Source organism: Setaria viridis, chromosome 5 (genome assembly GCF_005286985.2).
Source record: "Setaria viridis chromosome 5, Setaria_viridis_v4.0, whole genome shotgun sequence".
NCBI lineage: Eukaryota > Viridiplantae > Streptophyta > Magnoliopsida > Poales > Poaceae > Setaria > Setaria viridis.
In genome coordinates this window covers 43,669,365-43,682,878 of record NC_048267.2, presented here as the reverse complement: position 1 = coordinate 43,682,878, position 13,514 = coordinate 43,669,365, and the positions used below count along the sequence as shown (strand labels likewise).

General features: G+C 46.6%; 2 protein-coding genes across 14 annotated transcripts; one reads left to right on the top strand and one right to left on the bottom strand.

Moving 5' to 3' along the window:
* The first annotated feature begins 2,341 nt into the window (after positions 1 to 2,341).
* LOC117859073 (uncharacterized) lies at positions 2,342 to 4,927 on the top strand. The gene is made up of 2 exons (XM_034742245.2): positions 2,342 to 4,074; positions 4,311 to 4,927. The coding sequence occupies exon 1, from the start codon at positions 2,562 to 2,564 to the stop codon at positions 4,029 to 4,031; it is 1,470 nt and encodes a 489-aa protein (XP_034598136.1). The 5' UTR covers positions 2,342 to 2,561; the 3' UTR covers positions 4,032 to 4,074; positions 4,311 to 4,927.
* On the bottom strand, positions 4,455 to 12,766 carry LOC117859074 (uncharacterized). 13 transcript variants are annotated; one of them, XM_034742247.2, is made up of 16 exons: positions 12,494 to 12,766; positions 10,159 to 10,387; positions 7,707 to 7,807; positions 7,485 to 7,596; positions 7,261 to 7,401; positions 6,850 to 6,954; positions 6,656 to 6,739; positions 6,388 to 6,503; positions 6,203 to 6,304; positions 6,013 to 6,126; positions 5,859 to 5,915; positions 5,716 to 5,782; positions 5,595 to 5,648; positions 5,072 to 5,146; positions 4,951 to 4,986; positions 4,455 to 4,837 (listed from the first exon to the last, which is right to left on the bottom strand). In XM_034742247.2, exons 2-16 carry the CDS (start codon positions 10,207 to 10,209, stop codon positions 4,724 to 4,726), a joined length of 1,329 nt encoding a protein of 442 aa, XP_034598138.1. In that variant the 5' UTR covers positions 10,210 to 10,387; positions 12,494 to 12,766; the 3' UTR covers positions 4,455 to 4,723. The 13 variants fall into 13 exon arrangements, with proteins under 13 accessions (XP_034598138.1, XP_072149980.1, XP_072149981.1 ...); XM_072293879.1 differs by lacking the exon at positions 10,159 to 10,387 and adding an exon at positions 7,979 to 8,739; XM_072293880.1 differs by lacking the exon at positions 10,159 to 10,387 and adding an exon at positions 8,631 to 8,739 and having other exon boundaries at positions 12,494 to 12,765.
* Positions 12,767 to 13,514: the final 748 nt, after the last annotated feature.

Below are 13,514 nucleotides of genomic sequence, written 5' to 3'. Positions count from 1 at the left end.
GATGCGAGTCAGTGATTCTGGAGGAATTTGGGTTATCTGACTTGCTCTGAATGCTGAAAGCTTCAGCCCAACCTGCAGTTTGGTTAAAGATATAGAAGTTTGACTTCCGACAAAACTAAAATAACTCATAATTTAAACGGAGGGAATAGAGTATCACTTTTTGAAAATGCACATAGTTACATTTTATAAGCGATTGTTTCCGTTCTATATTCCTCTATTAAATTAGACATTTCTTTTTTTCCTCACACTTCTATATTTGTTATGGTACAATAATATTTCGTTTTTATTTTTACTGTTATTACTAGGCGTGCTCCACCACATAATTTATATTTGATACGTGGAGGCTATTTCCAATTAGTAATACTAGTCTTTTTTAAAAAAAAATAATGTTTGTACGCATGGGCAAATGTTGCCTTGAGAATATTTTTTTCGACCAATCTGCCTTGAGAATATTTATTGTACCTAACATTCCTCACTTTCAACGATCAGAGCGTGAAAAAAATATGGCTTGCGAATATGATCTTTGCTGCTTTATCATCGTTTACACTAGTCGAATATGCATGACAGCGGAACATAATGCTTGCAGAAACCTATCACTCACCTTAACTAGTGGAGTGGACTTGACGGGTAAAGGTAAAACGCTCTGCATAGGCCAGTTCGGCCGGAGAGCACCGCTGTCGTACGATGCATCAACCATCCATGAGAGAGAATCACCGGCAGCGAGGAGGCGCTAGCGCGCCTATAAAAGCCAATCCATGTGGCGACCGAGCCGTACCTTCCCGATCGACCCACCATACCAGTCCGAAACCAATTCGCTCGATCGAGAAGCCATGTTGAGGGGTCCCTGCAACGGATACGGTGGCGCCGGCGCCGCGAAGCACCACCGCAGAGCTGGGGGCGGCGACGGGGACTTCGACCGCTGCCGCCGCCGCAACTCCGACGGACATCATTACCCGCCGCCAAAGCGCTAGGCGGGTGCCCTGACGTGACTGCTACGGGCGTAACGTACGTGGTTGTTCGCTTTAGCTTATTGAGCCGGCTTATCAGTCACTAAACAGTGTTTTTCTCTTACAACAAATCAGTCGTTTCAGCTTTTCAGCTGGCTTATAAGCTGAAGCGAACAGGCCGTAAGCTGATGGTGACAACCTAGCTAATATAATCGTATATACGTAAATAAATTGTACTCTCCCGGTCGATCGCGTCCACCCGTACAGTAAATGCACGTGTGGTTTGTTTGCTGTGACTTCAGTAGAAAAAGAAATGTGCTAATAGGCTCTAAACAATTCCGGTTCGCTCTTTGCCCTGTTCTCCCAGCTAGGTGCTTCGGCGCTCATTCTTCTTCCTCCTCTGCACGTTCTCTCTCCGCAGCTTGGATTTGGGCAATGGCAAGACGTGAACTCGCTAACGGCTGCAACGGGCGGCCACGCACCATGCATGGACTGCGCTGCGTCAGCTCGATCGCTAACGTGTCGCCGCTAGCGCACATACGGAGTACATGATACATGTACTATTTTGTGGCTTGTATTCTCAATTTTTTTTTTTGATAAATGCCGATTAGGCCCATATCAATCAGGTCGGCCCGCTGCTGACAACGAAGCGCCGACCAGACGAGTGGTGGATTGGGCCTGATTGTGCGCGACAATCAAATACCAAGCGAACGACCCTCAAAAAAAAAAACAAGCGAACGAGCGAAAACGTGTAGTACGCTCTTTCTAGGTTGCGATGCTCGTGACGCGTAAAATTCTAGTAGTGTTTTGGCGCTCGCCAACACTAAAATTCATGGTCGTTCCATAAGCGTCCAATTCATGCTCTTGACATCTGTTTTGCACTGTGATTGAATCTCCATTCGTCCCCCTCAGCTCCGGTGAGGTCCGACGTGGTTGGTGTGAAGGTGGTCGTTTGGGGGTGGGGTTTTCATGAAAAATTCAGTGGGCTTAGAGGTAGGCCTCATTTGACCGTGGTGCCAGGCAGAGCGGCAGCGTCAAGGCGATCGTAGAGGCTATGATAGTACCGGTTGGGCGATGCCGGGGCCGGGGTGACGGTGGGTGTGTGCAATACCAACTGCAAGTCTGCAACCGTCGTATAGAATCAGATGAGCATCGCGTGACGCTCGTCGAACAATGCACAGAATCACTGATGAACATCGCGTAAAGGCATGATGATAAGCATTCCTGCTAGGCAGGTAAAAGGAGTCCATCAAATATGGCTCGCGAATAGGATATTTTTGCATTTTTTTTTCGCTTTTTCGCACTCCAATGATCGCAGTAGATGCGTGATGCTTCGTCACATTATAAGATGCCTAGATTATAAAAGCCGGAGGTACACATAGCTCTAATCGGCCGAGCATTTCAAGATGCCTGCCTGGATATAAAGCTAGCTACGGATCGACGAGCACATATCCATTGCCGCCGGCCTGCAGCCACCTTACCATCCAGAGGAGCAAGTGGTCGATCGGGCACAGATGCTCTCACTCTCGCCGCGGCGCCTATAAAACGCCAGATTTCCCCAGGCAGATCGATCAGATACACCAACACAGAGCAAAAGAGAACTAGCTCATCAGCATGGATGCGACTGTGAAGTGTGGCAATGCCGGCTACGGCTACGGCTATGGCGCCTACGGCTACGGCTACGGCAACAGCAAGCCCCAGATGAACTACCACCGCCAAAGCACCGAGTCCGTGACCACCCTCGTCACGGAGATCAACCGCATGAGCGTCAACGACAAGCCCGGCTGCGGCGGCGCCGGCCCCGGCGGCGTGCAGAAGCAGGCGGCCTACAAGGAGGAGGAGGTGTTCGTGGAGCAGGACCAAGGGTCTTACGGCGGCTACCATGGTGGCGGCGCCGTGCAGAAGCAATCATCCTACACGGAGGAGGCGTATACGACGTGCGAGGGTGCCGCAGCCGGCGTCAAGAACCACGGCTACAAGCAGAAGTACGGCGAGGCCGACGTTGGGTACGGTTCCCACTACGGCGCCGCCGCCGGCGGCGTAAAGAAGCAAGGCTACGAGCAGGAGGCCTGCGGGCAAACCAACGCGGGCCATGGTGGTGCTCACTACGGCGGTGCTGCCGGCGCCTTGCAGACGTACGCCTACGACCAGCAGGCGGCGTACGGCGTGCAGCAGCACGGCTACCAGAAGGACGCGTACGGCGGAGCCGTGAAGAAAGACAGCTACCAGCAGCACGAGTCGTACGGCGACTGCGGCGCAGGGTATGGCGGCTCTCACTACGGTGGTGGCGCCGGAGTGCAGACGAACGCCGCCTACAAGCAGCATGAGAAGTACGGCGAAGCCGACGGAGGGTACGGCGCCTACTACGGCGGCGGCGCCGGCGTGAAGAAGCAGCAAGGATACAAGCAGGAGTCCTACGGAGAAAACGGCGCTGGCTACGGTGCTCATCACTACGGCGGCGGCGGCGTGGAGCAGCACGGCTACAACCAGAAGCACAAGGATGCCTACGGCGGCGGAGCGGTGAAGAAAAGCAACTACCAGCACGAGTCGTACGGCGACTGCGACGCCGGGTACGGCTCTCACTACGGCGGCGGCGCCGTCCAGAAGTACGGGTACAAGCAGGACGTGTACGGCGGCAAAGCCGCCGGAGGTCTCCAGCGCGGCGCGTACGGCTACGGGGCGCACGGGAAGGCGGGCAGGACGGACTTCGCCGGCGGCTACAACTACAACCTCAAGGCGTACGACAGCGAGAATGAGAGCGAGAGCGACCCCGACGAGAGCGACTGCGAGGAGCACGGCTACGGGGCGTACAAGCACGAGACGCACGGGGCCAGCAAGCAGGGTGGCCTGCACGGCTACGGGGCGTACAAGTACGACAAGCACGGAGCCGGCAACCTCGGCGGCGGCGGCGGCGGCGTGCGCCGCTACGAGTCCTACGAGAAACACGAGGAGCTCGCCGGCGGCCGCCGCTACCAGTCGTACCAGAGCACCACCCAGGAGTACACCGGCGGCGGCGGCGGCGGCTACGGCTACGGCACGTGCCCCCCGCTCAACAACAGCCACCTCCTCGGCTACGGCGCGTAGGCATACGCTCCGACCCCGTTGCCCTTCGCCTACCTGCACGCACGTACGTATACTCGTATGCCATGTCATACAGACAGCGTATCCCGGTAACCTGGTGGATGTTGGCCGGTGATGCAGTGCAGCTAAATAATCTAAGTATCTGAAAATAAGATGTATTTTCTGCCATCTTTCGATGATAATGTCTGCTCATGAAACTCGTGAACATGTTGTGTATGGTATGAGTGATATTCCAAAATGCTTCTGAAAATAATCTAAGTATCCTTCTTCTTCACCTCGCAGTTTACCATTTCCATCTGTGGCTAGAACATGGAAAGATACTGATGGCGTGGCCGGCCGTATGGCACAAGAGCTGTTCCAAGGCAAGTAATTTACCTTTTAAAACGAGGGAGGGAAAAAACTTGCCAACGTGCACCAGGTCAACAATGGGGGAAAGGAGCACTAGTATGGACATAAAGAATTCAAGATCCGTGCTAAATCGGTTACTTACATACGAGCTAGTTTCACTACGACTGAAACCAAGAGAACAGGGCTAAGAATAAGTAAGAGCAAAGGGAAGAGGATTTGAGGCTGCCTGTACAAATCTGGCCATGGAATTGCATCTCCATGGAGCTGAGCTTGGATGTGCATACCGGAGATGCAGGTGCCAGGTTCCCAGAACAGAAACCTTGTCATGACTCCTGAGGCGCGCTCAGCTACGCTCCTGTCAAATTTGGGGGTGTGATCCCGTGGTCCAAGTAATAAGCTTTCTCAGCATCTGCCAACCTTGTTTGAAATATTCCCCATTCTTTTCGACAGCGTGCTCTTACCTGTGGCACCGGGACAGAGAACAGCAAGATAAAATTCTTACATATTCATGTCAGAAAGTAATAGTATGAAAAGTGCAAAATTATGTGCAACCGGTGATTGTTTGATAGCTTACCCCTTCCCACGGCGCTTTTCCATTCTCTGCCTTGCCCTGATAGGAATAGATGCTAAAGGATCAGAAATCACAGTATCTTTGTGCCATGTACAAATGACGTGAAACCATTAGTCTGGCATACCTGGTTACCAAGTGATGGTATAACTTGATGAACAATCCACTGGGAATCAACAACTCCAATTTTTTCATGGGCTGGCTGTTTAACATAAGACCAAATAAAAGAATCCTGGATCACTAAAAAATGACTGATCGTTGATAGGCTGCTTGATATATATGCACTAGACCAGGAATGGGGCAATGAAATTTTATATCTCTACATGCCCAAGATTCATGAAACAGAGCCCCACCAGTCCACCACATCGGAAATTGAAACCCAGCTTCTGTTTATCTATTTTCTCTAACTACATCTCATCCCATCTTCTCATCTCCACTGCCTGATTTAACCCCCAACCCTTTCCTCACCATCCCCAACCACCATAGTCTTACTCTGTACCTGGCCAACCCCTAAACCTGAAAGAACTAAATTAAAGATTCATTCTATGCGACCAGTTATGTGATCTATCCTACAACTATGCAGGATAATACTCATGTATAATTTACTTCAGAGAGTAATATGGTTAATAGATAATGGATAATGAATGTACCTCCACACATTTCCTAAGAGCAAAATCGAGACCCCATCCATGGACCAAGTCATTCTGCAGATAACTATGTGTAAGCATACTGACTTCGAATGAAGCTAAGAGATGAGTATTGACACTCCACCTGAATCATATGCCATACACAGCGCCATGCATCCCTTGAGAACACAGTTGCCATAATTTCAACGAATCTGCATATCAAATTAGATGTGAAAACAGATTTTGACAGATGGAAATTATCAAACAACAAATTATTGCACCCCCTACGCTGCACATGGTGGCAGATGGGGATCTGTACACCAGCCCGGCCTCTCCTCAGTTACTCTGCAAAAAGCAAAATATTACTACAGAAATGGATATAGGTGTGTGCGCCTGTGTGGCTACTAAGCATTGGTAAAGCAATACAGATCCAGTAGCTCACTTGTGGACTTCCTGATCACCTCTGCGCTTAGTCATTTGCCACGTTAGACCTTTGTCAGGTTCCAAACCAGGCTGAGAGATCTCCAGACCATGCTTCCTAACAAGCTTAATGTACCTGAAACAAAAAGCTTTGAGACCATCTTCCTCAAGGGGACACAGAAAAACAGAAATAACAAGGGACTGATGCTTACGCCTCTGCATTAAAATGTTCAACGCCTAGATCTTCATCCCAGATAAATATGTAGTCATAACGAGCCACAACATCAGGATGCAAAAACCGTTTGGCATACCACCTTGCGGAAACAAGTTTTTAACCTTCAACAGTCAAATACGTAAAAGACTAACAGTGTTGCAAAGACATAAATAAGTAACTTACCATTTAGTCTGCTTTCTGACACTCACATGGATAGCTCTTTTTGACCACTCAAATTCATTCCATTCTGTAGTCCGACCATCATAGTGGAACAACATAATTGTGAAGTTCTCTGAAAACTGATAAAGCAGACATAAAATATTATTTTAAATAAGAATACCTTTATGAAGACAGTGAATAGTTCATGAGGATGCATGAATCAATTGTATGATATCAGTTATAGACTATCTATTCGCTAAGGTGAAGCATTGCTAGATGTCTAAGAAATTACCTTTTTTACCGCAGCATCAATATTTGCCTTCTGAGAGTATCCAACTGTAAATGTCACAAGGTACCTTGGTTGGCTAGTAAGATCCTGATGGTATAGATCATGTATTTTAGATGATGCTCACAAAAGGAAGATTTAAAACTTTTAAAAACGTCATTTGTTAAATGTACTGAGAAGTGACAAAAACAATAACCAACCTCACTAGGTTCACCCCACAATCTTCGGAGATAAAGGTCTGTTTCAGACGCAACAATGCCTGGTGGGAGCCTTTCAGCACCTTTAGGGTTTGTTGGAACATAAATCTGAGAAAATAATTTTGCAAGATTAACCAGAGGGAAAAAGGGATAAAACAAAAGGCAGCTGATATGTTTGATGAGACACCATCTATTCAGTTCATTGTGTTATATGCTAACAAATGAAGGCTAATGTAGGCAGAATTTCCTAGACTAAAAGTGTTCATGAACTTGAAACTTACACATCATGCATGGAAATAAAACACTAGTAAAATTGACCACAGAGTATGCATAGTACAATAACAAGCATGTGATTAGTCACCAAACTGCATGAGCACATAACAACCATAGGAAAGTACAAGACTGGCAAAGTACCTTCGGAATTTCATCTGGGTTAGAAACCGAATTGTTCTTGTGACTAGCTGCAGACGTCCATGCATGGTTCAATAATGTTTGGGTTGTAATGCCAGAGTTTCTATCTTCAATATAGGATATAATGCTGGAAGGAAAGTGAAGCTACAAAATGTAGCAGGTCAAGATTTTCTATAAACAGGGCATGTGGCATTAGAAGACGAGAGAAGCAGATGATCCTTTTTTACCTTTGTTATATTAACTGTAGGGAAGGAAATGCCAAACAAGTACCCTAGCATAACACCGACAACTGCTGAGAATATTATTCGCATGCTCTCATTTGATCTTGGCACACTGCTGCTGTAAGGATTGACAGTACATTATGATGTGTGCAAATGGCCATGGAAAAAAGAACTCGTTATTTGTTACATACAGTAGTGCAATGCATAGACACTAAGCATTGAACATACCTACGTCCTAAAATGCCAGGCTTTGCCATGATGTGTGTTATCCTTTCGTGACAAGCAAACTTGTTGACAGGATGGTATTGGCACTGCTGAAGCACTTGTACCTGTTGAATAAAAGATGGTAAGTCGGATCTTATCCATGATGGTAAGATGGCATTGCCCCTGCTTCTGTTTATGGGTAATGGTCTTAGTTTGGCACATCTTTTGGTTATTCTGCTCGAAACTCTTTCTTTTGATGGAAGTTGGATGTAAACTCTCTAAACTGGTTACGCTACCTTGCTGGAGTCTCTTATCTCTTGTTTTCCATGTCCCATGCTTATCTTATGAGTCTTTGTGTGTGCTTAGACTCTCCCTGGATGGATTCCCCCTCTGTTTTATCTATAAATCATAACAAAACTTGGAGTATTTTGTCCTGGAATATTCGTGGTATTAATTCCCAAGAGAAATGGGACCATATTAGAAACAAAATCTCGGGAAGTGGTGCTGCTATTGTGTGTTTGCAAGAGACAAAAAGAGAATCATTTGATCAATCTTATGTTTCCAAATTCTGTCCTAGGCATTTGAACAAGTTTGCTTTTGTTCCTTCCATTGGTGCTTCAGGTGGTATGCTTATTGTTTGGAATAGTGCTCTGTTTCGAGGGGATGTGAGCCATGAAAATAATTATGCCATCACCATGAAATTCAGTTCGAATGCCTCTGATGCAGTGTTTCATGTCTCTAATGTGTATGGACCCTCTGCACCTGCTGAGAAAGCTGCGTTTGTTAACTGGCTTTAAAATTTTGACGCCTCCTCTTTTGATGACTGGATTTTAGTTGGGGATTTCAACTTTATTCAATCTCCAACAGATAGAAACAAGCCTGGAGGTTGTCTCAGTGACATGTTGCTTTTCAATGATCTCATTCAACATCTGGATTTAATTGATATACCTTTTGAGGGCAGGCAATTCACTTGGAGTAGCATGCAGGATGATGCTTTGCTTGAGAAGCTTGACTGGGTTTTTACATCAGCATCATGGTCCCTGTCCTATCCTGCTACCTGTGTCAAACCTCGCTCAAAGCCAATTTCAGATCAGATCCCTTATGTTGTCAGAATGGACTCTCACATTCCAAAAGCTTCGATATTCAGATTTGAAAACTATTGGGCAGATTTTCCAGGTTTCTTTGACACTGTTCAGTTGCATTGGCACTCAAATCCTTTCTTTTGCTATTATGGCTAAGACCATCAGTGGTAAATTCAAGCAGCTAAGGGTTGGTTTAAAACAGTGGAGCAAGGAACTTTCTAAGCTTAACAAGCTTATTAATAACTGCAGTTGGGTTCTAGCTCTCTTGGATGGGTTAGAAGAGAAGGCTTAGTCTCATTGAATCAAATTTTAGAAAGATTGTTAAGTCTCACCTGCAGAATCTATTGGAAGCAAAGAGATTGTATTGGAAGCAGAGATCCACAGTAAGGTGGGTCAAGTTCGGTGATGAAAACTCAAGTTTGTTTCAGGCCATGGCTACTCACTCGTTCAGAAGAAACTACATTGCTTCTCTTCTTTTAGAAGATGGTTCTACTGTCAGTGATCATGTTTTGAAAGTTGGTGTACTATGGAATTCTTTTAAAGACAGATTGGGGGTCTCAAAGTTTAGTGAAATGCAATTTGATCTCAATGCCCTAATCCAAGCTATTCAGCTTCCTGTGCTTGATGAGCCCTTTTCCAAGGAAGAAATTGACAGAGCTGTCAAGGAGATGGCCCCTGACCATGCCCCTGGTCCAGATGGTTTTAATGGCTTCTTCATGAAAAAGTGTTGGCACATCATCTCAGAAGATTTCTACAAATTTTGTGAAGCTTTTGTGAACTGTTCAGTGAATCTTGAATGTATCAAGGGATCCTTCATCACTCTTATTCCTAAAAAAGACTGCCCCCTCACAGTGAATGATTACAGACCAATCTCCTTGCTGAACTATTCTTTGAAACTGCTCGCAAAGCTTCTAGCAAACAGGTTACAGGTGGTAATTCTGAGAGTTATTCATGCTAATCAATACGGTTTCCTCAAGGGAAGGACTATTCAGGATTGTCTTGCATGGGCTTTTCAATTCTTGCATATTTGCCATCAAAGCAAGAAAGAAATTGTTATACTAAAACTAGATTTTGAAAAGGCATTTGACAAGATAGAGCATCAAGTTCCTGGACATGTTTAGGCATAAAGGTTTTTCTGCCAAGTGGGTTAAATGGATTGAAATGGTCCTCTCTTCTGGATCTTCTTCTGTGCTGCTTAATGGGGTTCCTGGGAAACCATTCAAATGCAAGCGTGGAGTTAGACAGGGTGATCCCTTATCCCCTTTACTGTTTGTGCTTGCAGCTGACCTGTTACAATCAGTTATCAATGATGTAGCCAACAATCATATTTTACAACATCCCTTAGGGGATAGTTTTGGGGGAGATTATCCTATTGTCCAATACGCAGATGATACCTTGATAATCATGCCAGCAGATGAGCAACAGCTTCTTAGCCTCAAAAGCATTCTTGACACTTATGCAGTCTCCACTGGACTGAGAGTTAACTTCATGAAATCCTCTCTTGTGCCAATCAATGTTGAGCCTCATAAGGCTTCTTCTCTTGCTGCTGCCATAGGATGTCAAGTTGGCTCGATGCCATTCACCTATCTTGGGCTCTTGGCTTGCCTCTTAGAACTACAAGACCTGCAGTTGATGAATATATGCCTTTACTAAACAGAATTGAGAGGAGAATGATGGGACTGAACAAACTTCTATCTTATGCTGGCAGACTAATTCTGGTCAATTCAGTGCTATCTTCTCTGCCCACCTTTTATCTTTGCACCTTGAAGCTTCCTGTTGGGGTTATCCAACAGATTGATTGCTATAGGAAACACTACCTTTGGGATAAAGGAGATATCAACAGAAAAGGTGGATGTTTAGTTGCTTGGAAAGATGCACGCAGATCCAAAGAGCAAGGAGAATTGGGCATTATTGATTTAAAAACACAGAACACTTCTCTCCTCACGAAATCCCTCCATAAGTTTTATAATCATGAGATTATACCATGGGTCTCCCTCACCTGGCGCTGCTTATATTCAAATGATGTTGTCCCACACATGAAAAGGCCAGTAGGCTCTTTTTGGTGGAGAGATGTGATGACGCTATCAGATAGCTTCTTAAGGATTGCTTCTTGCAAGGTTAACAAGGGGAACTCAGTTTGCTTTTGGACAGATTTATGGGACTTGGGGGCTCTAAATTTGGTCTTCCCACAGCTTTTCTCCTTTGTCAGAATAAGAATGCCTCAGTTAAGAAATTCTTGTCACAGGATGCTTATACAAATTTCTTCACACCAATGTCCCCAGTGGCTTGTGATCAACTGGCTGAACTTGTTTTCCTCATTCAAGGGTTATCAGTGAACCAATCTCTGGAAGATCAATGGTCTTATATATGGGGCTCACCTGATTACAGTTCAAAGAAGGCATACAAACAGTTGATGGGCACAACTCCTATTAGTCCCGTATTCAAATGGATGTGGAAATCATGTTGTAGGGGCAGGCATAAATTTTTCTTTTGGCTTCTCCTAAGGGACAGATTGAACACAAGAAATATTCTTCGCAGGAAACGAAGAGTCCTAGACGACTATAGTTGTGCCTTATGCAGCAGTAATTCTGAAGAAACTTTGGTACACCTATTCTTCACATGCTCTTTCAGTCAGTGGTGCTAGCGCTTTCTCAACATCCGATGGAATCTAAACCTGATGAATATGGAGATGATCATTGAAGCCAGGAGAGACTTTAATTCAAAGATTTTTAGAGAAATTGTCATGGTGGCTTGCTAGGCTATTTGGACTCATCGTAATGAAGTTATCTTTGATGGTGTGCCATTATCCCTAGGGAGGTGGAAATCAATTTTCAGGAAGAAATTTGGACTCATCTTGCATAGAGCCAAGCCACCCCTGAAAATGGACTTGGAAAACTGGTTATGTAATTTTCGTTAAGCTTCTCTCCCTCTTTTTTTCTTGGGCCTGAGGCCTTGTAAAATGTAAATATCTCCCTTTTTATTAATGGAAAATATCAGTAGGGGCCTCCCCTGCTGTCCGCCTCAAAAAAGAAACAGATAACCTTATAGCTAAGAAGCCCTCATGATATCTGCAACGCTTCAAAGAAGCCATTTTTGTCAGAAAACCCAAAACTAGCTGGGCGTGACTAGCTGATTTGGCAGTGAGCCGCCGAGCTAGCAGAAAGTAGCATTTTCTCGTAGTTTCAGGGGAACACGTAGCTGCTGGCTTCAGCATTAGCAGAACTCACTCCCAATGTAGCAAAATGTGCACCGATTGCTTTTATTCCCATTGTCCCAACACATTAATACTGTGTGTCCCCAAATCGTTGATGGCCAAAGCCAATTATAACCTATCTTGTTATAAATGTAGCATCAGAAATGAGAGAAAAGAAATAACCCAACTAATTAAGGCACAAGTTACAGTCATAGATTTGTCCGTACATCGATCAATCGATCAGCAGAACTAGAAGCAACTGTTGAACACCAACGAAAGTGCATAAACAATGCAAACCTCCCAATTCAAAAAATTTGGCGCTGGTGGACGAATCTTAGACTTGAAGCAAGATCCAAGTGAAGTGAGGTACACAGATCGTACCGCATTGAAAAGCTAGAATTTCGCACAAAAACCAAATCGGAGGCAATTCAAAATAGGAAAAAGGGGACGAATTCAACCCCAGAACGAAGCCCCGGGCCAGATCCCCAAATCGGAGGAGGAGATGCGTATTGAGGCCGAGCACAGCCGTTTCTTACCGAATACACTGACGGTTGACGGACGCCGCGGCGGCGATCGGCCGGTGGCGGCAGCGGCAGCCCCCGGGGGCTCACCAAGCCCCGGCGACGAGGGCAGGCAGAGCCTACCGCGAGTTTGCCGTCGGGAGGGCAAGCGGCCGGTGTAGACTCCCGCGGCGGCGCCGGGAGATGGGCCGGCGGCGGGGTGAAGCGATGATGCGAGACCGGGCAAACCGGTCGACGTGGAGCGCTGGGCAGTTGTGGAATTGGGAAATGAACTGAGTATACACGCTTACTGCAGCTGAACGACTACTGACGAAAGTTGTATCACAAGCTGCTAGTCACAAACGACAATGCTAATCTCAATGCTGACAATAGAGGATTACGATATTCCAGCTGATAAAACAACTTTTGTGTCACTGGCATTGGGACCCACCATATCTTTAGCCTGAGTTCCATCGTCACTTGTCAGGTGTGGCGTGAAACTGCGATCGACAGGCAGGGACTGCTGGTTGGAAGATTTACTGAAGAAGTTTCATCTTCTAGATGTTCCGCGTTGATTGCTGAGATAATGGACAATTACCATGGACAAATCGAGCTTGAGGGAGCTTAATTTATATGGAGCAACTGACTTCATTTTCTGAAAGTATAAGTTGATCAACCTATAGTTCGTCCCCTCGGGCAGTGCGTGGCATCGTGCCCGGCGGCCGCACGTCGCCACCTGCAGCCGCCCTTTCTTGCCGTACTTGAGGCCGAACACCCGCACGTAGAGCAGCAGGCGCGGCGGCCGCCCGTCGAGCTCGAGCCTCTTCCGCTGCTCCCTGGTGAGCTTTCCGTCCGTGACGCGCTCGACGACGCAGAACGTGCTGTCGCCCATATACACGAGCGGGCCGCCCCTGTGCCGCCTGCCCTTGGCGCGGAAGAGCCTCTCCTTCGTGAGCTTCGACGGCGGCGCCCGCTCGAGCCTGTTGGCGCTCTCGTCGCCGGTGGCGGGGGGCGCGACGTCGCAGCTGGAGAGCGGGTCCAGGACCAGCACCTCCTC